Source organism: Topomyia yanbarensis, chromosome 3, assembly GCF_030247195.1.
Source record: "Topomyia yanbarensis strain Yona2022 chromosome 3, ASM3024719v1, whole genome shotgun sequence".
NCBI classification, from domain to species: Eukaryota; Metazoa; Arthropoda; class Insecta; order Diptera; family Culicidae; genus Topomyia; species Topomyia yanbarensis.
In genome coordinates, this window is record NC_080672.1 from 418,709,007 (window position 1) to 418,736,766 (window position 27,760).

A 27,760-nucleotide genomic window follows, 5' to 3' on the forward strand; every position below is an offset into this window, starting at 1 on the left:
CGAAATTTAAAAGAATAGAATAATTGGTACTTAGCTGTGGAACATTTGTAGTATCAGTAATCAACAACCACATTTTCGCTGAGCCGTCGATCAGCCTGATAACAAAGGTATTTCCAACAGGTATTATTCGGAAATTTTCACTTTCACTTACACACACCATGTCTGAATTTTCGTCACTACGAGTAAAAATCACTCCGAATACCCACTCGGGAAAAAAGTTTTTCGCCTGCCCTGCAATAGTATTTGTTTTTGTTAATTTCTATTTTTACATATTGTAAATATTTAAAGAACCCACGGCTCTATCAATCTAAGTGTCAAAAAAACGAATAAATTCAATATTTCGTCGATGATATTTATTCTTAAAATTCTCCCGAAAACTTTCTACCTTCCGTTCGGGTCAAGTTATAGCGTCACCGCTACATCGCCCCGGTATCTCCTACTGATTTTCCTTATCACTACCGCTACTACAGTTGGCTTACAGTAATGATCCAGACCTATCAGTCAAAGCTGATCATCACAATCGAGAGGATCATTTCGTGTTAACACAATGATCGCGGCAGTTCTACTGGCAATCATCTCCACGATCCCACTTCTTCCAGCTCATTCCAATAACGCCCTGTATCAGTGTGGAATTCGCAAACGTTTCGGTGTTCAGCTGGTCCACCAAGGATGGATAGCCGAGTTGGGACAATGGCCGTGGCATGTGGCCCTGTTCCATCGCAATTCCGCTGGCAGCTGGTACCGATGTGGTGGGACTTTGGTGGATGAACGCCACGTTCTAACCTCGGCACACTGTGTCATTCGATCCAATGGGTATCCGATGAGACCGGTTGAACTGTCGGTGCATATTGGGCAGCATGATCTACGGAAGCTACCGGAGCATGTCCAAGTGATGAATGTCAGTGTAGTGCACGTACATCCTGAGTTCGAACTCAATCGGAATGATATTGCTTTGCTGGTGCTGAGTTCGGAGGTGAAATATTCTGATTACGTGATTCCGATATGTTTGGATGCAGGGGCTGGCGACGATGTGAGAACGTTGGAAGGGAATCGAGGTTGGGTTACCGGATGGGGCCAGTTGAAAAATGGAACACTTCCTCGTTTACTGCGTACGGCACAGATGCCGGTGGTGAGTCATCTGCAGTGTGTCGAAGCTGATCCGCAGCTGTTTGGACGATTCTTGAACCAAGGGGTGTTCTGTGCGGGTGATCGGAATGGTGAGTGATTTCAGCCAGCGAATGCTTTTATGCCTTTTTAACCAAATTTAAGGAAATAATTTTAAGGTACTAGTGTCTGCAAAGGAGACAGCGGAGGGGGAATGTACTTCAGCGAAGGGGATCGATTCGTGCTGAAGGGGATCGTTTCCTTTTCCGGAATGGACGAAAATAGTAGATGCGACACCTCGAAGTTTATCGTCTTCGCCAATGTTGGTTACTATCTTCCTTGGATTAAAAACTTGACTCGAACGGATGGTGAAATTGTGAAATTAGTTAGTAAACGAATCAGTGAAAAACGTATGTAGGATGTGATTAGTCAATATTTGTTATTCAACAGAATGTAAATTTTTCAGAATGCGACTATTATAAGAGCATTGCGAAAAAGCGAAGTAATGGCAATTGCAACAATTCAAGAAGCCCGCATTTGGTAAGTTTGCAAAATTAAGATCGTCGGAATTGTAGCTGAAAATTTTAATCAATAGGTGACCATCATTTTCGAATTGATGCCAACGTCTGCATGTTCCGGGATCCTCGTAAGTGAGAATTATGTGCTGTTTCCGTGTCATTGTCGTGAGTACGTATATGTAATATCTTCTTAAGAGGAATCTAACAATTTTTTTCGTGTTGTTTCAGTTTCAAACCGGAGATAGTTTTATCACATGAACGTGGAGAATATAAAATTAGTAGCATAACGTGTCATCCTGAGTATGTCGGTATGTCTTACCACGATCTAGCACTGATCGAACTGGCCCGTTCAGTTAAACTTTCCAACTCAGTTGTCCCAGCATGTTTGGCCAGTAATTGGACAGAGAATCTGTACGATACGTTGCTTGTGGTGGGACACACCAATGATCGTAGGGCCGTTACATAGGTATTATGTTGTGCATTATTTTCCATCCTATTCATTTCAATTGCAGGTGTAAGACAAGAAATATTCGAGACCGTGTTGGTACGAGCAGTCGACAAAGGGCACTGCAATCGATTGAAATATTACTGGAGAATCCATGATGGAGTATCAGATGGGGAAATATGTGTGCTGAATTACGATGATGACATAAGAATAAGCTATCGGCTTCCGGGAGCAGCTTTGCAAACTATGAGTACCCGTACCTGCATGTTCAACCTGGTGGGTGTTCAAACTAAAACTTCCGCGGGTTTTGCAATTGGAACGGGTCAATTTTTCCTGTTCGCTCGAGTGGCACATCATTTGGATTGGTTGGAGAATGTGATCTGGGAATATAGGATTGAATATGAGAATGGTCCGAACGAAATTTCAACGACAACTACTACTGATTTCCACGACGAAGGAGGTACGACTGTTGGAAGCATCTCCGAATCTATGACCGATTCCAAGCCAACGACTGAGCGAATATTCACGAATAGAGAATTCGTCTTTCCAGACCATCCTTTTCTCAACCAGCCCACGGCAAAAAGGTAAATAATTTATTTCAGCACATCTTGAGAAATAGATTCATCCGATACTTTACTTGGTATTTTATTGTAGAACTCATAAATAATTTGTGAAGGCTCTTCACCCTCTGTTTTCTAGTCGTAGATTTGGGACAACTCAGTAAGATTCGAAATGATTTTTACCCTGTAGTGATTAAAGTTCAGACATGTGGTATGTAATTAAAAATGAAAATTCCGGGTACTAACTGGTGTCCATTTGAGAACATCCTTTGTTAGCGGAAGTATGACCGACGACTCAGCGAAAATTTGTTTGTTGATCGATACAAAATACATACATCTAATACAACCGACCCAGGATGGTCTACTTTTGGACTAAAGATAAGCCATTTAACATCATCGATATATGCGTGGTCTAACTAAGCAACAATCGGCCGTATACGAATAAGTATCTTGCCTACGTACCCGCCCGGGAAGTAGAGATTGATGGTGTAATCTCCGATAGGGGCCTTAATTGTGAAGTAGGGGATTGGCTTCTTCATGAACCATCAGTGAAATGTCTGGTTTACAAGCAAATTTGCCAATAAATAATACTCAACTGCACCATTTGATCGTGCATGATAATTTGGGTTTAACATTTCGAATTCTTCTGATTAGCGTAGACAGACAGACATCTTGATCGCGATGTTAGGTCCAAAAATCCAAGCAATAAATTGGAATGTTAAGCAAATTAATTTAATGTTTTGAAACAACGGAATTAAAATAGTAACATTGTCCCGTTTAGATTTGTTTAGAATTTCTTGACTGTGAGCAATACAATATTCTTGATGTGATGAAACTGATCAGATTCGATATCCAACTTCGGAAAAACACGTATTCTCTTCCATTGAACTTTCTACTTCCCCGAGTCTTGACACTTTTGAAATCAATCGGGATGATCTTGATTCTTAGCGCGTATATCGCCTTGAGGTTCATTCTTGTACCATCCTCGTACTAGGAATAGAAATAACGGCTCTTTGCAAAATCTCTTTATGTACGAATTTTTGACGAGGCAGGTTTTTTTTGTTAAATAATTCAATAGACGTCAGACGTATATAGAAAGAGAACTAAATGATATATTTTTAATAATGTTACTGGCTGGCATATGGCCAGCCTTTGAAAAGCCCCTAGTCCCTGGTCAAGCCACGGGGACCGTCTGGGGGACTCTCACGGTCTCTTCTCTGGTTAACTCGATCGTGAAAGCACGAAGACTTTCAGGGTCGGCTCCGGGGCCTACTTTAGGATCAAGAGTTCGGATGATTAATGTCACTAACTTCACTTCACTTTAGTACATTTATTCACTTAACCTAGTGTGTGTGTGTGTGTGTGTGTGTATGTGTGTGTGTAGGTGTGTACTCACAGTCGGCAGACTTTTCTCCTAGGGCTTTCCTTGGAGCGGGGAAATACTCGCTCTGCGTGATTCTGGTGGGTTATTTCTTCCAGTGCGTGCGATCTCCAAAGCAAAGTTATTGTCGCGATTGAAGAATCCTGCTGTACGATGAGAGAGTCGGGATATACTCGATACACGTGGTGTTTCTGCTGTCTTATCATGTGTTGTGTGGTGGCTGGATGGATTACCAGGCCGTCGTTGCCTTCTGACGGTGGTCGACACCGGCGCGAAGGCGGGTAGCGTTGGTGTTATATTGGTGTAGGATTTTTATCGTTGGTCTCTCCAATGAACGGGGGCTGCTACACGACACTGCGGGTGTCCGGCAATGCAGACGGCGAACCGCGGAGCGGTTTCAAAGGCTGGAATCAGTACGTGGCTGGTAGGCACGGCTGGTAATTTGCGGGTACAATAATGGGTCCTGGTACGGTTGGATGAGAAACTCATTTAAACCTGACTCACCAGTGTTTAACTATGATAATTTTTCCAATTTTCCAACAATTTTAGTACCTGACTCGTGGACTCGTCCTCGCTGTAGGTTACTCACTTTATCACTTATCAACTCACTTTGGATAGAATTAATCTGGTTGGGTTGAAGGTTGGAATGTAAATGTCTCAGTACCTCATTTTACATACTTTTAATAACTCCTTTCTCTCCCTTTATCAGCTAGCTATCTCTCTCCATTTCAATTCCCGTATTTCCTGAATTATTAAGCCCTTGCACTGAAACTTTGGTGTCAACTTCGCAGAGAAATAGTGTGTAGAGTGTTGTGCATGTTAACAATTTTAGTACAAAGGAAGTAAATTTAGTACAATATATTTTAAATTGATCGTTAGTGACGTACGTTTTAATTGACATTTTATTTAATTACATTTTATACCTCTGACTACTATTTAGATTATTTTAATATAATTTATTTTTTTAGAAACGCATGCCCATGAATTTTATAACTAACATTTAAGCCTAATATTTCCAAACGATAATACTTTTGTTCTCCTGCATGGACAGTATAGGGTATAAGATGCGGAACAGTAATAGTAATCACAAACTACCAACTCACTTTTTATAGACAGCGACGGTGATTAACTACCCAAATAACCACTAAGCCGTAAAATAGCATCAATTCGGTTCTATAGCCGCGTATAGAACAAGGGTAATTGAGCTTTTTTTTACAATGGAGAAGACCTTTACGTCCTAGCCCAGTACACGTGCTATTGGTAGGGTCCAATCTACCACACGGGGTGCACTGGGGGCGTGTCGGGCTCGAATGGTGACGCTGCCATTAATACCGACTAAACTCCATTGGGCTCCGCCATCATTCCTCCCAGGAACTACCTCTCGGTATTACTTCTGGGGGGATGGCTGTACATAATGTACTCATTCACTCTCACTCACGCGTTCATACGTCCTGTATGAGGCTTACTTGTGTGCTCTCTCTATCGCACCTTGATTCACTCTCAAACATTCCCACATGAGGCTGACTTTTGTGCTCACCTTTTTCATTCCTTGCTAGGCTTACTTTTGTGCTAGCCTCTACCATACCATGTGAGGCTGACTTTTGTGCTCACCCTTAACATGCCGTGTGAGACTGACTTGGATGCTCACCCTTTCACTCCTCTGCCACGCCATGAGGCATCGATAGCTAAGTCCCAACATACTACGCTACGACCCTCCCGTCTTGGCATGAGGCAGTCCACTTATACGCCTATACACTCACTCTTCTGTCTTGCTTCGGGGTGGCTGGGTTTACCCCTTACGCGGTTGCCAGTCGCTACGCCAAACCTGCCTCTGTTCATGACCATTCACTCCCTTTTTTGCGCTTGGGATTTTCGCTCCAGCTAACCAATCACTAGTTAGCCGTACCCGTCGTCTGTTGCTCGGTTCGCCAGATTACCTGTAGCCTACTGGCAATCTGGATGGTAGCAGCCGAGACTGCGTTCCACTTCTCCACCGATTGACACATCCGTTGAGTAAGGGTATCAGGGGTTGTGTCCCAGCCACAGACGTCAAGCATTGCTCTTCTTTCGACGTCGAACCGATGACATACGAACAGTATGTGTTCGGCAGTTTCGTCTACACCTGGGCAGTGCGGGCAGACTGGGACCTCCGCGTGCCCGAACCTGTGGAGGTACTGTCGGAAACAGCCATGGCCTGACAGGAGTTGTGTCAGGTGGAAGTGAACTTCCCCATGGGGTCTTCCCACCCAGCTCGATATGCTAGGTATCAGCCGGTGGGTCCACCTACCTTTCGAGGAGTTGTCCCACTCACGCTGCCATCTGGCGACCGAGGTCACCCTGGTGCGCTCGCGGGCTCCCCTATTTCCACGTAGCTCGAAGCACTCCTCATCTTCCCGAATGACCAGCCCGACTGGCATCATGCTCGCTATCACGCAGGATGCATCGTGTGATACCGCGCGGTAGGCAGATATCACTCTGAGGCACATCACGCGGTAGGTGCTCTCCAGTTTCTGTAGGTAACTGGTTACCCTCAGTGCTCTTGACCATGACGGGCCGCCGTACCTGAGGATAGATACGGCAACGCCTGCCAGTAACCTACGTCTACTGGCGCACACCTTTGAGCTGTTGGACATCATTCTCGATAGAGCCGCAACAGCAGTCGACGCTCTCTTGCACGTATAGTCGACATGGCTGCCGAAGGTCAGCTTGTCGTCTATAATGACTCCGAGAGACTTCAGACTTCGCTGTGAAGTGATCGCGAATTCTCCCACATGGATAACTGCATGTTGTGCCGACTTGCGGTTGTTGACGATAACTACCTCCGTCTTATGATGAGCGAGCTCCAGGCCTCTCGCGATCATCCATTCCTCCACTGTGCTGATCGCGTGTTCTGCGGTTAGTTCTACCTCAGGAATTGACTCCCCGTAGACCTCCAAGATTACGTCGTCGGCAAAGCCGACGATCTTGACCCCAGGAGGGAACTTCAGTCTCAGAACCCCGTCATACATAAGGTTCCATAGCACCGGGCCTAGGATCGAGCCCTGCGGGACTCCGGCGGTAATCGGAACCCTTTTCTGACCGGCATCGGTCTCGTATAGCAGTACGCGGTTTTGGAAGTAACTTTCCAGGATTCGGTACAGACCCACCGGTAGGCTAAGCCGGTGTAACGAGAGCACGATGGCATCCCAGCTTGCGCTGTTGAATGCGTTCTTCACGTCAAGTGTCACTAACGCACAGTATCGAATACCTCGCCTTTTTCGTTGGATCGCTATCTCGACAGTATTTATCACTGAGTTGAGAGCGTCCACTGTGGACTTACCCTTCCGAAAGCCAAACTGGTTGCTTGACAGACCGTCCGTACCTTCCGCGTACGGGGTGAGCCTGTTGAGGATGATCCTCTCAAGCAGTTTGCCAGTCGTGTCTATCAGACAGATTGGTCTGTACGCCGATGGGTCGCCTGGCGGCTTCCCGGGCTTCGGCAACAGCACCAGTTTCTGCCTTTTCCATCTATCGGGGAAACGGCACTCGTCAAGGCATCTCTGCATAGCTAGCCTGAACATGTTCGGGTTCGCTATGATCGCTGCCTTGAGAGCGTTGTTTGGAACTCCATCCGGCCCTGGAGCTTTGTTCATTGCTAGGGATTTAGCCACTGCGAGTAGTTCTTCATTCGTCACTGGAGCCACAATTTCGGCCGTGCCCGCACTGTCTCGTAGTGCAGGTGGCCAGGGGCTTGTGGCTCGAGACGGGAAGAGTACTTCGATAATCGTTGCCAACCGGTCCGGAGACCGTTCTGGGGGTGAGGAGCCCCCTTTGGTCTTGGCCATCACAATCCGGTAGGCGTCACCCCACGGATTTGCGTTGGCACTCTCACACAGGTTGTCGAAACTCGCTCTCTTGCTGCTTTTAATAGCCTTGTTAAGGGCTAATTTCGCAGCTCGAAACACTTCACGGCAGTTCTCTCTTGCATCCTCGGTGCGAGCTCTTTGCATCCTACGTCTAGCTCTGAGACAGGCTGACCGTAGAGCTGCAATCTCGGCACTCCACCAGTATACCGGGCATCTACCGTTTCTTGGCAGCAGTGGCGTAGTAGCGGGGGGGGTTTTGGGGACGAAACCCCCCCCCCCGAAATATTTTGGAGAGATTTGAAAAAATTGAATATGTTAAGCAAAAATATGCCTAATATTTTAAATGAAATTCTCAAAGTTTCATTTGCAAAAGTTATCTTGTAAAAAAATTCCCTTGTAGTGAAAATTAGCTGCAGACTCGACACCTACCTGTCGGCACGTTGTGGAGGCTAGCTCAACCGCCGAGGACTATAACGAGTATATTGCGGCGAAGCGAGGAGCTAGGAGCTTAATGGTTCACGAAACGGATATCGGTACCGAAAGAAATTTCGCCACATTCTGTAGTCCTTGACTGACGGCGAACATGGACTGGCGAGTGTGAGAGAAGTATCCCCATAGAGGCCATCAGGCGATTTGCTACCGCATCGGCCAATGGAACCCTGCTGCAGCACGAAGAAGGACGGGCGGCAAGCTAAAGTGGAAGACGAAAGCCTTTAACGAAAACCTCTTTGTTGAGTTACTTCGGCGAACAACGGAATCAAGTACATTGATACGGCTGACGGCTTACAAGAAGGATTGTGACGGCTTGTGACGTTACAATGTCACGAAAACTAAGGCCATGTAGTAGACGGCGTGCAGCTTACTGGTTAAATGAGTAACTCAGTATGCTATACGCTGCTTGTCTTAAATCCAGAAGGCGGGCTCAGAGCGCAAGATCGGAGAGTGAGAGAGGAGCGCAAGCGACGTATCTAGAAGGTAGGGACTCTTTAAAACAGGAGATCAAGCTTAGCAAGCCAATTGCCATAAGTAGCTGTGCTGAGAAATAAACGCCAGTCCCTGGGGGACGCGTACTGAGTCGTTATGACGAAGACGAGGGTCCGTCGACACCAGCTGAAATATGCCCGGGTAAGCTAAAGATAATCGTTGAGGGTCTCTTCCCGAATCACGATTCAACTACCTGGTCACTGACACCGTACGGCGAAGAAGAAGGAGGTAACACAGTCGAGTGGCAAGTGACCAACGACGAGCTCAAAGACGCGTCGATGTGACTAAAATCAAAGAAAACCCCCGGTCCGGATGGAATACCAACAGCGGCGCTGAAAGCTGCGATCCTGGCATATCCGGACATGTTCAGGATGCTACTGCTGAAGTCTTTAGACGATAGTAATCCCCGAAATGAGGAAGGAGCAGAAACTGATGTTGCTGCCAAAGTCAGGGAAGTCACCGGGCCATCCAGCCTCGAATAGACCAATGCCGCAGCGTGGCATAAAAGAATGAGCCAGATCCTGAAGAGCTACTTCCAGAGTAGAGCACTGCTGTACCAGACGAACAAAAGGGCAGAAGGCAATGCGAGTCGCAGCGGGCGTTACTCAGAGCTCCATTCTCTGTCAAACACTTTGGAATGGGATGTAAGATGCACTGATAACATAAATTCGTGAATATAATAAATCATGCAATGCACGAATTCATTCGTCGTTTTCTGCAACTAAGTATTTTCGTGCATTGTAAATAGTAAGTTTCGATCATTTCATGAACAAGAATGGCCGTATGGTGAACGAAAGCTTTCGTAAATTTTACACATTTAATGTAAACTTCACGAATGATATCGTTGATAACGACATTATTTTTCGTGAATGAAATGAAATGTTTTGTTTATTTTAATAAACGTTTGTGTATATTTCGAACGACTTCGTTGGTCGCACGAAATCTTTTCGTTTATCTTAGAAAAGTTTTCGTATTTATTGGCCTCTTATTGTTTTCAGTCGATCTTTTAAGATCGATGTTTTTTTTAATTTAAAAAAATCGATCTGGCCAAATCGATTTTATTGTGATTCGAAGAAATGGCCGCTTGATGAACGAAAGTTTCGTTTATTTTGATAAACGTTTATGTATATTACAAACGAATTCGTTGGTCGCATTCGATCTTTTAGGATCGATGTTTGACAACACCGATGTCGCTCAGGCAGAGAAAAACTCAAAATTATTCATACAAAATCAACGAGCAGTTCGCGACGGCTCAACTGATTCTGTACTGCTCCAGATTCTGAATCAACTGGAAGCGAAAGAGGTCCAGGAAATCTTCCTGCAACCGGCGGACACGGATACGACTACTAAATAGTCAGACAACAACAATTATCTGACGAATACAAACAATTGCTCCATATTGCTCCTTTGACGTGGACGGTTTGACGAATGGTGCTCGTAAATATTATAAAGATATTCGTATATAACAGCGAACGACTCGTTTGCTGAATGAAGCTGTTTCGTAATAAGCTAGCGAAAGTCATTTCGTGGTTTTCACGAAAAACTCGTAATAATAAACAAAAGTGTTTCGATAGAACTACGAACGATTCATCATATGTACGAAAAATTCGTATATTTTATGAAAGTTGTTTGTACGAAATTAATTCCTAGAGATTTACGGATATATTCTATCAGTGTGGGGTCTTAACACTGCGGCTGCCCAGGAAAGTGAAAATCGTTGGTTTCGTGGACTATGTCAATAACGGTGAGAAACTTGAAGAAATGGAGGTGTCGGTGACGGAGACAATAGATGCGATCGAGAGCTGGATGAACGGGTCAAGCTGCAAATAGCTCACCACAAGACGTTGCTGTTGGACAGCAACTGCAAAGGGGTTCAGCGGATACAGATCACCATCGAAGGGCATGTGATTGCATCGAAGCGTGCACTGAAGCAATTGGGAGTGATAATCGACGACTGATTGAGCTTAAACAACCACGTTGATTAAGCATTGTTCTATCCCGGGCAATGAAAAGGCCGACTCATTAGCAAAGGTGGGCCCATTAAATAGTGACATATACGAAAGACCAATCTGCTTCAACGAATTTTTTAGTATTTGTCTTTAGAGGACACTCAACAGTTGGCAAACCTCGTGGAGCAATGGTGAACTTGGACGATGGCTACATTCGATTTTCCCAAAGGTATCAACGAAGCCTTGGTTCAGGGGGATGGATGTGGGTCGGGATTTTATTCGTGTAATGTCCCGACTTATGTCCAACCACTACACCTTAGATGCACATTTGCGGCGTATTGGGCTTGCGGAGAGTAGTCTGTGCGCTTGTGACGAGGGCTATCACGACATCGAGCACGTTGTCTGGGTATTCGCCGGGTATTTGGACGCCAGGTCTCAGTTAAAGGATTCTCTTCGGGCCCGAGGTAGGCCACCCAATGTCCCAGTCCGAGATATGCTGGCAAATCGTGATTTCCCCTATATGTCCTTTATTTATACTTTCATAAAACTCTCTTTTTATTTCTCGTTTTTAGGAGTTTCCTCTTGCCGTGTGGAACCGATAAGCTCCAGACTGCCACTATGTAACCGCCGTCGCCCTTATCACTACGGAATCTGAAGCGAGAGCGACTCGAGGTCCGAAGGATTCCCTTTGAAGGATTCCCCGCGGGTCCGAAGAATACCATCCGCCAATCCGACCTACTAGACTGAGGCGCAAATTTGTTTCGCTGATCTCCCGTTTGCCCGAAAGTTGCAAGTTTTGCTCTTCTCTACCGGTCACCATCTACGCCTTCTCTCCCCTGTCCCTGATACAACTACTTCTACACCGATTTTGGAAATGACCAAGCATAAGTATCCGATAAAAAATCAAATTTGTATTCCGTATTCCTAGTTTTAAGATAGTCGTAATTTCTACTCTTTGTTAAAACTATTGTCCCCCATCTTGTAAATAGAATTGTATCCCTAGTTTTAAAACATCTGTGAAATTTTTCATTAATATTTGTTCCCCCTTTTGTGTACCAAACTATAGTTAGTTTTAAGATAACTGTAAATATTTCCTAAAAAACTATTACTATTGAATTCCTTGTTTTACAATTTTTCATAAAAAAAAATCTTTTGCCCCCTCTCTTACATATAGAATTTTTTTTCTAGTCTTAAGATAGCTGTAAATTTTTTCTTTTTTATAAAAAAAATATTTCAACATTGTAACCTCCTAGTTTTAAGATATTCAAAATGTAAAAGCAAAAGAATTCGGCACCGCCAAGCTAACGCATTTGTGCCTATCAAATAAACGAAATGAATAAAAAAAAACCACGTTGAGTACACATGCGAAATGTCGGGTCTTTATCTAGTGTTTAGTCATCGATTACCCTGATGGAGGATATCAAGTGCTACAATCAATGAAATGTTAGAAACGTGAGGAAGATCATGAGAATCGATTCGATGATGACGTAGCAGCAGGAATGGGATAATACGGAGAAAGGAAAGTGGACCTACTGGCTCATCCAAACCTGTCGACGTGGGTCAATAGAATGCACGGAGAGATGACCTTCAACCTGAAACAGCTTCTACCGAGCCACGGCTGCTTAAGGAGTATCTTCATCGGTGTGGGTACGCAACGTCAACACTGTGCCTGGAGCGTCTTTGAATGTCCGGGGTTTCAATTATTTGAATGTCCGAGGAGAGTCTTTGAATGTCCGAGGTTTGAAGTGACGTGCAGGGAGCTACTTAAAATGGGAGAACCGGACATCAACCCGGATAATGTATCCCACAGAATGACAAGCGACGTAGAGACGTGGAACGCAGTAAACAGAGATATGATGTAGATCAGTGATTCTCAACCTGGGGTCCGCGGGCCCCAGGGGGCCGCGAAGTCATAGCTGGGAGTCCGCGAAGAAAAATATATTTTCCGAGTGCATATTGAAATTTCAAATCTTGTTTCCTAACAAATTGAAAATAACATATTGATAGCATACAAAATTGATGTTTATCTGTGGGGGTCCGCAGCAACCCAGTGTGATATCTAAGGGGTCCATGGTACGAAAAAGGTTGAGAACCGCTGATGGCATGACCGTCTTACAACGGAATAGACATCGAACAACGATTTCGGGAGAGCAATCACCGCCAGGGAACTCTCCGCAGGTATAAGCTAGATCCACCGCCGAGGACTAGTCGAGTAGACCGCAACAGAGCAGCGAGTATGAGTCGTCGAAACGCCAGCGAACCGGACGTCACGCTCCATGCGAATTCGCCGGACCGACCATGGCTCCCCAGAATCGATATTGGGAAAACTTTTTTCGCCAGGGAACTTTCCGTTAGCGTAAGCTAGATTCACCGCTGGGGACTAGACGGATTAGACATCAATGAGACACCACTAGTCGCGGGTCATCGGCGCACCAGTGCACCGGATACCCAGCTTCACCAGAATCGCCGAACTGACCTCGGCACCTAGCTGATTGGCTCGATCTCGGGAGAACTTCTCTCGCCGGGGAATTCTCTGTCGGAGTAGGCCAGGTCCATCGTCGGGGACTAGACCGAGTTGTTCGCGAACAAGTTGAGGACTGAATGGACCATCGAGGAAGTAGTGCTAAATGGCCCAAGAAGAGAACTAAATGGCTTAAGGTGAAGATATGTGGAAGCCACGTTGCTAGGCACCGACTCGCTTGTTTACATTAGGAAAAACTGAAATCTGAAGTGAAAATTCAAACGCACAAATGAGAGTTTCCGAACATTTTCCTTTGGTCATCTGCACATTGGCAGAAAATTTGAAGTTTTGTTAGTAAACGATTAAAGTTTCGCGAGTGTTTTTGCAGTGATGTGTGAAAAAAGTGCATTTGAAAAAGTGCAATGAAAACGATAAGAAGAGGGGTGATATTTTCGCACAAAATAGGAGCTACAGATGGCATTCCGTCAAAAACTCGGATTGATTGTATAGGAAAATATTCTAGCTTCCTTAAGTAGCAGTTTCGTGGCACACCAGCAAGGTTAGTGTGTTGAAAAACGTATTTTTATATTTGCTCATGTCAGATACATGGTTAGGCAGGGGAGAGGGGTGTGTGTGTGGCGTAGGAGTTATGTTGTGGCTCGCATGTATAATGACCTTAAAGGAGTTGCGGTGCTAAATAGCACCGGTTACGGAGCCAAAGGGCTCAAGAAGTTGTAGTATTGAAACCAAATAAGAATCGGTATCGGGAGAACTTCTTTCGTCTGGGACCTCTCCTTTAGCTTACAGTCAGATTCACCGCCGGGAACGAGACCGCGTAGACCGCGACGATACACCACCAGCAAACCGGATGCCCCACTCTACCGGAATCGCCGAACTGACCGTAGCACCTGGCTGGTTGGCTCTAACTTCTCTCGCCGGGGAACTTTTCGTCGGAGTAGGCTAGATCTATCGTCGGGGACTAGACCGAGTAGTTCGCGAACCAGTCGGAAGCTCAACGAGGAAGTGGTACTAAATGGCACAAGGGAACTGAAGGGCTCAGTAAATTAGACAGTCTGAAGTTTGCCGCCCAGATTGTCCTCGTAGGGGAAGAGCATGTATTCTATACCAACAGCTAGCTTTCCTACCTTGACTACCCAAACCTGTTCCCTGAGTTGTTGATTTTTGAACATTTTTTCCTGCTCAGAATGTTTTTGAACATTTTTTCATATATACACAAAAAAAATTTCATATCCCCCCCCGAAAAATTTTCTTACTACGCCACTGCTTGGCAGTGTTTTTCTCGGCATAGTGGCGTCGCACGCGCGTGATAGAACAGCTACCAGCGCATCCCCGCTTAGACTGTCGGTGTTGGCCTCCAGTCCCAGGGCCGCGGTGAAAGCTTCGCTGTCGAAGTGATTGGACTTCCACCCGCGTACCTGACAGGGATCTCCCGCCATCGGATGCTGCACACCAAGTTTCCTAGGCTAATTGAGCTTATAGGCGTCAAATTGTACATGAGTTCTGTTCAAAAGCCACTTTTGGCGAAATCTTCGGCTGATATACACCCTACTCCCACTTTTCCACCGCGCCTATGGAGGAATGTCAAAACAATTTGTGTAATGGGTAGAACCCACTGGTTGAGAAAAAAAAACCAAAATAGAAATGGAGGAAAAGTTGTTTTTCTTTCTTTCTATCTTTCATGATCTATCTGCCACATGTGTTTGACTTTTTTCAATGTACAGCGTTTGATCCAGGCTCGGAACCTATGCTTCTAGAAGTTATGGGGATTAAGTTGTTCCGGTGCGCTTGCTGTTTGATCCATTTGGAAATTTGGTTATAAAAATGATATTTGTCGTTCTTAAATCGAACGATTTTTGTTTTTATTAGAAGTTCGTTTCACTCACTGACGAACAGAAGCAAGGTTTTGGGAATATTTTATTTTTCAAATTACCTCCCTTCCTACACTAAACTAAAATTTATTCATTGCAGTTTCCTATCATTTTGTGGCTCAAAGATTTGATTCCCTTTAATTTGTTTGTGACAAATTTCCGAAGCCGATTTTCTTGTGCTTTCAAAGTGCACCATATCATATCTGTTTTGATTTGAACTTCATTGTTTTAGATCAATAGAAATGTCAACCATTAACGGCATTATGACGCCATCGCTGGCTACCGCTTACGGCTTACAACTATAGGGTTTGTAGGTATAGCTTCATATACCAATATACGGTCTATTGCAATGCTTAATGTTCGCAAAGCTTGTATAAAACTTATAAACATTTGCAAAACTGATATACAGCTTATAAACAATTGTAAAGCCCATAGAGTAGAGTGGCTCGCAGTTGTATGAGAAAACTTCCAAATGATTTAAACTAGCGGCCACAGCACATCTTGAGTTCCTTTTGTGATGCCAAATGCCTGTGCAAAATTTGGTAGCAGTCGGTTGCTTCCAGTCCACTTGACAGATAGTGCTTGTTTCATATATGCACCACCAATTTAATGGTGGCGCTAGTATGCCTTCTCTGTACAAGTACCACGAACAACGAAACGAAAAAGTTTCAAAAGAAAAGCGTGTTTCGTTACTTGTGTTATGAACACCGTCAATGCGGCTAGAACAACATTTAGAAAAAACGTATTCCAAAATGTATTCCTAACTGGAAACTGTCAGCAAAGCAACAAAAATCTTATTATAAATTTAGCTGGAAGTCGTGTTTAGCAATTGGCTCTCTTCCTTCCAAAAAATGTTTTGGTTTTCTTATTGTGTGAAGTTTGTAATCGGTAAATCATTGGTGCTTTTTTCTCGAGAAATATAAATGAAAAACATTTTGGCCAATGAAAGTAATTCACCAAGCTTAACAATTAAGTTCATTAAGAAAGTCAAAAAATTGATCGGGAAAATAAACAATATATTTAGGATTTTCTACACATTTAACAAAATTAGTTTTGTATAGAATGTGCTTTTATCAGAATTTCTGCCAGGAATGTACAATTTTGTTCGACTCCTGCCAGCGTTTTGTTCGACTTTTGCAATAATTCTGTCCCGGAGAATTGCGATGGTTTTGGTACGGATCCCTTCAGAATTATTCTGGCATTTTACTCGGTTCCAGTTTGATAGAAACCTAACGGAACGGCATCTACCGGAGGATTTCATGCCTGGGGAGATGTTGATTCGACCCGGAAGATTTTCGGAAATTCCAATATAAGTGGAAGTGGCTTGATTTTGAAAGTCATCTTCGTGTATTTCCGAAAATCGATTTATTTTATTTTGGTTTTTTAAAATTCCAAATGGAATCTATGTTTCTGTTTAGGCATGGTGGAATGAGGACAGTTTCTAATTTGAACAGTGAAATAAATTTTATGATAGAAATGCTTAAATTGTTTATTTTTTTACAGATATATAAAAATAATACATGGGATGGGATGCGCCTTTTTCAGATTTTGCTCCAATCGAGCCGCCATGACATCACCAAATTACCACAAAATTTGCTTATGAGCTCAATATATGGGAGGTGTCAAGTTGTCCCCGGGCTGGTTGCTTCCCGGGTTTGCGTTCAAAGTTTGCATGGGATTTTATATGGGGAAACCTATTATTTTGCATAAAGATCGCTATTTCACTGAATATGAAAAACCAGCTTTATAAACTTCAAACCTTGGTTACCAACTTTGTCGAAGACCGTAACTAGATACGAGTTTTCAAAAAATTGTTATAACGATTTTAAAACTGATGGTAAAATCCTAAAGGAGAAATTGATCACTTTTTCCAACACTGCCGGTGCAACAAAGACATCGACATTAAAAACTTAAATAAATAAGAATATATTCATCGCAGAGACAGGCACGTAGCCAGAGGGGGGGCTAGGGGGCTAAAGCCCCCCCCGAAATTTTTCAAAAATAAATTAAAAAAACCGGTGACTTTTAACAAAACTTGTTGCTTATTTGGTTTGAACAAATTATTGAGAAAAAGTTAAAGAAGGCTATTTCTAACCACCGAAGGCAATGGTCACGAAATTCAGTGTGCTTTATGCTTTTGCTCGAGCCAGTGCGAAGCGAACAACAAAAAAGTAACTTTTATATTGTGTGCCTTGTCTGAAGAATACAAGAGACTGTTACTTTAATTGTCGCTGTAATAATCTGTCGAGATTAGTGATTAGCAGAAGCAAGAATTGGTGCTCCAGCCAAATGCGGTGATTATAAAATTATTGATCATTCGCATCCTGAAGGTGTAAATAGAGATTAGACTTTCGGAAACCGGCTCTATCCAGTTCTACCATGGCAGGCATTTAGCGCTCAACAAATTAGTGCAGACGAAACCATTAATTTCGCACAACTTAAAGCACAAGGTTGTGTGTGACAATGCTATAATTAAGATCCTTCTGTATATGGACTATGAGAAAATGAATGTTCCGCTACAAGATCGGATACCGCTTACTCGTAGATTAATGTCACATTTGGGAGAAATGGAATCTATTTGGAAGGGCAATTATTGAGGGCGAAAAGCAAGGAAGATATTCGCGAACATAAAGGCAGCAACTACGATGATGACACGGAAATGTACAATAGCGAGATAGAAATGAACTACTCCCCCCCCCCAAGACATAGTTGGTGAGGAAAAAAATATTTCCTAGCCTCGTAAACAGGTTTCCACGTGCAATGGCTAAGCGCTTGCGCGAGATCTGTAGGACAACCACATAAACTCGTTATATTATTTTTATTGTTTACATAAGGAAATATATAAAAGACCCACGACCCAGTTTGTTATTTTTAAATGATAAGTTTTTGAATTGCACACAATTTTGTATTTCTGTATTAGGTCAGTGCACACTGTACACTCTGTTCTCTGTACACTACTCTGCGCTACACAAAAAGTATTTCAATTTATCTGAGAACGATTGAGCCGAGAATAGAATTTTCATTTCGCGTCATTTTAACGCAATACCATTTTTATTAACGCTTCATTTCATTGTTACGAGTAATTCGTTCCGTACTAATACACTGTTAATCCGTAAATCCGTGATATCTTCGACAAACGTGCAAAAAAAATTCTTTTAAAAGTGGACCGGGCAAAAAGTGGTAAAATAATAGGCAATCACGAAGAGGGACTAAAATGTTGGGACTGATTGAATCTATAAGTCAATAAGTTGGGATAACAGTTTCGATTTCATGTCTTAAGTATGTGACAGTCTTTCGTTCCGTTTTTGCTCGTCATGGAATAAAATGAGAGAGATAATCTTAAATAAGAGAGCAAAGAGAGGAAAAAATCAACCAATCTAAATCGACTCAAGATCACTCTTCTATCTTTACTATACACTCAACACGAGTTCTTTCCGAATTGCGCTCTGATCTTCTCATTTCGTCTTCGTTGCGTTAGGTGCAACAACTTTAATTGAAACTTTTACCCAAATAGTGATAAAACAAACATGTAATCAGACAAACATTACAACTTTCTTCAAGAAATCATACATCTCTTCCAATCTTGATGATGATTGAAAAAAATCAAGAGCTAATTATTTTTATTCACAAACAAACCTATTACTAAACAGATTAGTGTTCATATTTGTTTAATGAATTGGCAAAGAGTTTTGCAAAAGTTTTACAGGAAACGGATAATTTGCTGTAATTTAAAACAGACAACTCTAAAAGAAAGCCTCGGCAAATTAGGTGCAAGTGCGATGTGTTCTCTTCCATGTGTCGGAAGCAAGTGATGCTGAAATTATTATCTATGTTTATAGTCTCTAGTTATTTTGGTGGTGTCATCAATGTTATATTTACCAAATTTTATGTAAATTAGAAGCATTGAGTAATCAGTGCTAAGTAATTTTCTTTCGATTTGTGAATAGATTCTGAGCAGTTTCGCTCAGTAGATTAAATTCTGGGTAGTTTCCATTAGTAGATTAAATCATTGAAATATATATTTGACATTGTCCAAAACCCCACGAATTCCGAAATAAAACCTTCAAATAAATAAATAAAACCAAAATGTTCAAATATAATATTTACTTAATCTAGGTAATCTTCTCAAGTTACAACGGTTTTGCAAGATTGTCAAAAGTCAATAGAGCTAAGGCATTCTTGCTTTGTAGTGAAATCAGTAGTTTTTGCACTCACTTTACATTTTGACTTTTACTATAGTTTTAGGGATCTAGGAAAATCAGTCTACGATATTTTTAATTCATAAGTACAATGATATAAAAAGTACCTAAAAAGAATCAACTTAAATAGATAAAAAGATAGTTATTCTGAGTTGCCTGATAATGTTGTCGAAGATAGTCTTTAACCCATTACCTATGAGAGTCAAATGAAAAAAACATGTGTTTTTTTCAGGATTGTTTTGATTACGACATGATCAGTATCATTTAAATTGAAAATTTCATAAAGTCGAGTTAACGCAAACTTCGGATGAAGTCAAAGAGCTAGTAATAGTAGAAAGAAACCTGATCATGAAAATAGGAGTTGAACCTATTTTCTGCATCTACAAATCGCCTGCCTTATCAGAAGATTTGAAGCAAATTTCGATATTCACTTTGTTCGGACATTCTTTGCAACGGTAAACTTTGATTTCACACTGATATATTCCTATTCATGGGGACAACCTTGACGTTGGTTTCGTTCTTCTGATTAGCAAATGCGTGTAAAGTTTCATGAGACGGGTTTTTGGATATTTTTCTACTCATTCCAATTTAGCGTCTTCTACAAATTGTAAAGGTGTATCGAATGTGTAGCATTTTCAAGCAGCGTAGCATGCAGCGTAGCATTTTCAAGCAGCCCTTAATACTTTGAGCTCTAAACTATTCATTTTTGTAACTAGAGAAATTTCTAACTTGTAAATCAAAAATAATCAAATTTAATTCGTCGATGCACTATAGCCTTTCTTGTAACAGGCAACATATTATTAGAGTTTTTAGTGTCTATTGTCTTATTTTTGGAATTTTTTTCACTAAGAACTTTTCATAATTACGTTCAGTTTCCAGTGATTGTTTCAAGTCATCAGAATTATTACATTTATGCAATAATTTTTAAGCCCCTCCCGAAACAAAATCCTGGCTACGGGCCTGCGCAGAGACTTGGTACCTTTGAATGAAATGTTCAGAATGAATTGCTGAATAACATAGACGTAGTTAAATTGCATAAAAAAGCAATCGATAAAGTACGAGAAAAATTAATTGCGATTAATTGAAAAAAAAAATTAAAAATATCGGTTGAGTGGTTTTTCGGCAATAAAAAATAAATAAAAAACCTAAAACGAAAAAAGCAGTTTTTTCCATACCGTGTGATAGATCTTCATAAAAATCAATCAGCTTATGTAGAATGTTGTTACAGTTACAGTCAGCGTTGCCAACTTTATTTTCAAAAAACGCTTTTAATCCACCTAACAGTGTGATGAGACATTTCTTATAACTCTTATCACTCTCTTCGGATATTATATCGTTTGAGAACATTTAGAACTTGATGCTTCGCGATGTTTTTGATAACACATACTACATGGGATAGTGGCAGGACTCAGAGAATCGCTCAAATCAGCATAGGACAACATCAGTGCTAGAAATCTCAAACCAAATCAATGGGAAAGCGAAAAAATGGCCAATAAAATAGACATACAAACGAATTATTGCTAATGCTCTGTTAGTAAAATATCTAAATTCCTCAATAAAAGCATTGTGGTGGGAAAACTGAATTTTCCTAAAGGGGTTATGTATATTGTACTGAGCCAAAAAAATCGATTTTTTTTAATCGATTTGAAGTTTATACTTTACTCAAATTTACAACGCGACTGAGAACTAAGAAATCAACGCTTTTTCTTGAAAAAAGCGATAGTAGCAGTGATACCATTCAAAGAAAATCAACAGTGAATATTTCCAGACTTGGTTTTATTTCCTATTTAAGAACTATTGTGTTTTTTACATCCTAGATTGCATGATTCAGTGATCGAAACCCAAAACTTCATAAAGTATTTGAAATTATTAAATTAAAATTTGTGTTTGCTATTGAAATTGACAAAATGATAGTATATATAGAATATAGTCCCTTTGGCGTTGGTTAATTTTTCGGTCCCACCTATCAGCATTGAAGTATCGCCCTTACGTTTTTTTACAATACCAATTTTACAATTTGTGGGAGTTTGGTGAAAATCGATCTTACTGTCCAAACGGCATAATTCCGAAACCGTAATTTTTGAAGTTTTAAAATTATGCAGAATTAATTTTTCAGACAATAGTAACAGAGTTCGTGTCTTTAGCAAATTTGTTGAGACTTTATTGTAGTCATGAATATTAACCTGAGAAAATTCACCATAAATACTTCTTGGACGATATACCGTCAAAATTACTTTATCAAATGATGCGCTGTTCGTTTGTAAAACTCATCGAAGATACTAAACCTCCGAAATTGGCGGTTTCAAAATTATGCTATCTTGACCTTAAATTATTGTTTTGGAACATTTGACCTATACATATAATTGGTCATACAACAAAAATCAAATTCTCATCAAAATCGACCAGGACCTGCTAGAGTCGAATGGAAATCGTCATTTTTCATAAATTTCTCTCTACATTCGGAAAGTGTTATCCTCGTTATTAATCATCTTACGTTTTCGTCTCAACTCGACGCATTCCCAAAATAAAAACCTATTTTGATCCACCTAGTGGTGCAATTGGGCTTTTCTCATTTGTCCAGACTACGATTCCATGGCTGGTTATGTTCAATACGATGGTGGAAATGAATATTACATGTTCAGTACGATTTGCACATACGTACAATGGATCGACAGCCACGATCTTGAGATACTATGTGATACTGAAACATCGCTTGACCGATGCTGGTTTCAAGCGATGTTTCAGTATCACATAGTAAGATCCGGGAGGTCCGGGTCCTGCCGAAAATTTTCAACTTGTTAAGAAATTTTAAACTAGTTTTAATTTTAAAACAGCAACCCCTCACTGCATACTCCCTCCGGGCCGGTATGATTGACGATTTTTAGAGTGATTGCATAACCTTTCTATATGAGAAAGGCAAAAATGTACCAAAGTCCAAAGAAGTCAATTTTTGACAAGTATCTCAATGTTTCATGCATTTTAAAGTCATTTGGCATCAAAAATACAAATTTGATTTTGAAATTTTTTCATTTCAGTTTATATGGGAATTTGCTGTGTGATTGCACTCTTCAACTCCTAACTCCGGAATCGGAAGTCCAATCAATAAAAAAATCAATTGCAGCCGATGGGAAGGTTGTAACTTTCATTTGAGACTAACTTTGTGCAAAATTGATCCAGCCATCTCTGATTAACAGAGGTCATATTTTTTTCCACAAACACACATACATGCATACACACACATACATTTTCCTATCTCGACGAACTGAGTCGATTAGCATATGACACTCGGCCCTCCCGGTCGGGATTAGATTGACGAATTTTAGAGTGAATGAGAAAGGCAAAAACATTTTTAGCAAATGTTTCATAGACATTAAATCAATTTTAACTTCGCTTTCTATTAAATAAAGACCCTCATTACAGTACATCTCTACAAAAGCGAGCTCAATTTGAAAATAAATCTGAGGATTATGATTGATTACAGAACTCTGGAATTTTCTATTGGAATATTTTCAGGCAGGAATTTGATATTGATGCTATTAGGCAACTGTGAAATCAAGACCAATAGATCAATTACATATCAGGACCCCATTCCGACAATTTATCAAAAGTCCTCATGATGTTTACAACAACAGGTTATCAATGTAAGGATCAGATAATTGTTATTGTAATATTGAATTAAATCAGTCTGCATCAATAAATTTTCAATTGCAATCCAATATCTTTTTTGGGTGTGGTAGGGAGGGAAGTTGTTAAACCCCAAAACCTTCTCTTGGCAACGCCGTTGCTTGGAGTTATTTACTTCACTTTCATTTTCCGATATGTTTCCGATCGATCCGTTGGTTATAAGTTAGAAAAATTGCAGTCAGAAGGTTCGTACAAATGAACATTTTTGCACTGATAAGGTATCAAGTTCCTTCCAGACAACTTGGAAGTGTTCGGTGATTATTTCTAGCGGTTGCAGATAGAAAAATGAAATACCAAATTCTTTTTATCGTAATAATGTTTGGCTTATTTCAATGGATTATTACTATATTGAACAATAAATGGGCGACAAAAGGTAATCCACAAACAACAAGCCATAACTTTTAAAGTATTCAAAATAGATATTTTATGTCTTCAGTAAAGTTATTCGCAAAAGTAAGAGCTACAAATTTGCTGAAGGCATCATTTCGATATAATCACTTCCAAGAAAATTTGTGAAAATATCTCACTCATAGGGAGATTAGTCAGTAAAAGCACAATACCAAAAGAAAGGGCGTATTGCCTCCATTATATTCTCCGAAGATACTATTGACCTAAAATAAGCCGTTTTGGCGTTAATAATAGATTACATGTTTTTGGTCATATTTCTGGCAATGGGAAATGATGAAAATCTTTCGTCCGCCTTTAATGTTAAATATCTCTTTTGATAATAGTCCGATTTCAACAATCTATAGCTTGTTCGAAAGGTATTTGTTAAAGCTGTCTAAAAACTTATAAATTGTTAATCTATATTGTCAATTTCGGCAGATAATTTAAAAAAACTGCCACAAACGCCATTTTTACGCATTCAAACATTCATATCTTGGAAACTAAACATCAGAATCAAAAACAAATTAATGGCGTTCATACTGTTTTTTAGTTCTTTCATTTAAAATTGGTTTGGATAAGATCGGTTCAGCCATTGCTGAGAAACACGAATGAGAATTTGTCCGTTACATACACACACACACACACAGACACACACACACACACACAGACATTGTCCCAAATCGTCGAGCTGAGTCGATTGGTATATAAGACTCGGCCCTCCGGGCCTCGGAAAATTTTTTGAAAGTTTGAGCGAATTCTATACATTTCTTTTATAAGAAATGTAAAAAGTGGAACCTCTCTTAAAAAAAAACTGGAAAAAACTGGATAGCCGAAAAACCAAATTTATCCTTGCAAACAAGGATGCAAAGTTTTATAAAATAAAATGAATCTATCTTCAATAAAACTCATTCTCAAACATGAAGCTAAACAATATCCATTCAGCTAATAGAAAAGATAAGAAAACAATTATCATAAATATATTTTATTAAAAATTCGATTACGTATAGCAAAGTACATAGCAGCGAATTTCTAGTTAAGGATTGTATAAAAGTGATCGCTACTATTTAAATATAACTTTTAGAAAATTTCACATGGCAAGTTTTAGGTAATTTGAAATGTTAAACGAAAAAATTGGTACCTTCAAGCTAACGCACTGTGTCGTATGTAGTAAACAGACTAAAAACAATATTCATTTTAATTAACGATATTTGCTAATCTTGCACTCCATAGCGTATCAATTTCTAATGTGTATTGAAATATGACAGGGTGCAGCAAAATATGGTTACTGAAAAACAATTAAGTTGTTTCCCAGAGAGGATGTACTCTTCACAATTTCATTTATTTTATTATTTATTATTATTTTATATAGTAAACTACTTTTGTGTTGCAAATAGTGAGGAAATAATTTTAGCACATACCTCTGGAAAAAAACTGGATAAAACTGGACAATATTTAAAAAAAACTGGACGATTTACACATTTGTCTGTTTGACTGGATCGAGTAAAAAAAACTGGAAGAATCCAGTTTTAACTGGAAGGTTGGCATCGCTGGTTACAGTAGTGCTGATCGATTTATGAAGATTTAACACACGGTATGAAAAAACTGCTTTTTTCGTTTTAGATTTTTGCCCATTCTGTGTTCAAGATCCTTCTTCACTACATCACCCTCAGACTACCACCCCATCCCACCTACTACTGACCCATAACTCTCTCATTCCCATCGCCCAAATTTAAAATTTGAGAAACCCGATCCAAACCTGCCTTGTTAATATGGAGAATTAACCAAAGATCCCAAAGATTTTAAATTTTAGGCACCCGAGCTGAATCCTAGGCTAGCACCATTCGCGTCCAGTTATATCTGCCTATGGCAAAACGAATTACTGGGGGGGTTGGAATTCGCATTCATATTTACCATTATTGAACGTCGAATTTGTAATGTTCTGAGAAACTTATAAATCGTATCTTAACCGGAAAGTAAGATAAATCGACGTCTAACGCATGGGGAACCAAGAGGCATAATGATGACAGATTCAAACAATCTTGCCCGGCGTACTTGAACGAAATTTCTAATTTTTTATCGAAAACCATTCCTGCTGGAATAGTTTGTGTTAACAATATACATCGTTTAATCTTAATGTGCAATTTTAATTCAATGTGAAACAAAAAGTACGAGCACTCGCGACACTTTTGAAAACTTTCCAAATACTTGCGACTGTCAAAACCCCTATTGATAGATAATTTTGTATTGTCTCTACTTACCGTAGATTTCTACTCGTTTTGATTTGCTGTACGCTTTAACCGAATTCCACGCGTTTACTCCGACAGCGCCCTAAGGAAAACTTGAACCCGAAAGTTTGAAATTTAAAAAACTCGGAGTACACCGTTTCTATACACAATCACTAAAGCCAGGAGCGTAGCCATTCCTCCACTGAAACCAAAATTAAGTTCAACTACAGAACTTTATCAGTATCACATTATGAATATGATAAAGTTGAATAACCGCCATTGTGAAGGAGTGTCGACGCTGATCGCATACTGGGACGCAATGCAGTTGGTACAATGGAAGCCCTCGATCCCCCCGCTACAGTCGAGCCCTTGCAGCCAGCGTTCAGCAGTCGTCCCGGTCCTGTATGTGTGGGTGGAGAAGGGGTCTTCCAAGCCGCCTTTCTCGGCAAGTATTATACAAATTGTAACGATACAACGGTTAAACCGATTCACGCTTCTAGTTCATCGTCCAACACTCGCCGTAAGCTACTACCGTCCCGTTCCTGCTCTCCGCATCGCTCCATCGGGGTTCAACGCATACTGGGACGCACCGCAGTTGGCACTATGGAAGCCCTCGAGCCCCCCGCCACAGTCGAGCAATTGCAGCCAGCGATCATCAGTCGTCCCGGTCCTGTGTGTGGGATGGGTGAAAGGGTCTTCCAACCCGCCACAAATGGCAAGTATACATCTGATCCGAACACTTCAAGCGCTGATGTATTCTTCGCTTCCAGTAATTTGCCTTTTGCTCTAACATCTTGTGACGAGATGTCAACTATTTCTGTCGCCGATGATGATCGCTGCATTCTGGAGCGCGATGCAGTTGATTCGCCCTCTGCAGAACCTTGGTTGGTGGCTTAAATTCATCAACGGACAGCTATTTGCTCGCGACCACGGGCTGCTGTTATGACGTCATCGCCTTAACCGAGACGTGGCTCAACAACCGTACTCTGTCTCACCAGGTGTTTGGTTCAACATTTGATGTCTTCCGCTGTGATCGCAATGCCCTCAACAGCCGCAAGACATCAGGTGGTGGTGTACTCATCGCCGTTCGCCATGGTATAAAAGCCCGAGTGATCAACGATGAGCGGTGGGAGAGCTCCGAGCAAGTGTGGATATCAGTGAAACTTGCCGATCGCAATCTCTTCCTGTGTGTCGTGTATTTTCCACCTGACCGAATTCGTGATTACAGCCTGATCGATGTACATCTTTCCTCCGTTTCTTTCATCACCTCGATCGCTGCCCCATCTGATGATATTGTTATACTGGGCGACTTTAACTTACCTGGCTTGACCTGGTGCCCAGCAAGTAACGGATTTCTACGATTGGATATCGAAAAATCTGTGCTTATCAACAATGCCAGTTGTATCTTGGACAACTACAGTAGCGCAACTCTTCGGCAAATTAATAATATCATCAACGAGAACGGACGTACATTGGACCTCTGCTTTGTAAGTGCCCGGGACTACGCTCCGTACTGCTGCGCCGCTCCGACACCTTTAGTCCAGCATGTGCGCCATCATCCCCCACTACATCTTGTACTCGCTGGTAACCTAGGAGTGAGTTTTGAAGACGTCTCAAGCTCTATCGTCTACGATTTTAAAAACGCTGACTACGACAGCATCGTTAGCACGCTGTTGGATATAAATTGGGACGAAAATCTTAACAATGATGACGCGAACGAAGCAGCGATGACGTTTTCTAATATTCTTAACTACCTAATCGACCGTCATGTGCCAAAACGAACAGTCAGCACAAATCAACACCCTCCCTGGCAATCAACAGTGCTTAGACGATTAAAAACTGCCAAACGAGCCGCATTTAAAAAGTTCTCGAAGCATAAGACACTTGCATTACGAAACCACTACTTTCAACTCAACCACGAATACAAACAGCAAAGCAGACGTGCATTTTTTAGATATCAGCGAAACGTCGAACGTCAACTGAAATCCAAGCCCAAGTCGTTTTGGAAATATGTGAACGAGCAGCGAAAAGAATCCGGGTTACCATCTTGTATGTCATTAAATGGAGTTTTAGGCACCGACACTAAGGAAATTTGCCAATTGTTTTCCGACAAATTTTCAAGCGTTTTT

General features: G+C 41.1%; 1 protein-coding gene across 2 annotated transcripts in view; it reads left to right on the forward strand.

Moving 5' to 3' along the window:
* Positions 1 to 514: 514 nt before the first annotated feature.
* LOC131688640 (polyserase-2-like) overlaps positions 515 to 27,760 on the forward strand; it is a 38,459-nt gene continuing 11,213 nt past the window's right edge. Inside the window, exons 1-7 of one of the 2 annotated variants that reach the window (XM_058973046.1) lie at positions 515 to 1,217; positions 1,284 to 1,514; positions 1,571 to 1,644; positions 1,700 to 1,791; positions 1,851 to 2,071; positions 2,135 to 2,651; positions 2,722 to 3,287. In XM_058973046.1, the coding sequence (XP_058829029.1) occupies positions 548 to 1,217; positions 1,284 to 1,514; positions 1,571 to 1,644; positions 1,700 to 1,791; positions 1,851 to 2,071; positions 2,135 to 2,651; positions 2,722 to 2,734 (1,818 nt within the window). In that variant the 5' untranslated portion in view covers positions 515 to 547 and the 3' untranslated portion in view covers positions 2,735 to 3,287. Of the gene's footprint in view, positions 1,218 to 1,283; positions 1,515 to 1,570; positions 1,645 to 1,699; positions 1,792 to 1,850; positions 2,072 to 2,134; positions 2,652 to 2,721; positions 3,288 to 27,760 lie in introns of those variants that run through there. The other variant, XM_058973047.1, reaches the window with a different exon arrangement.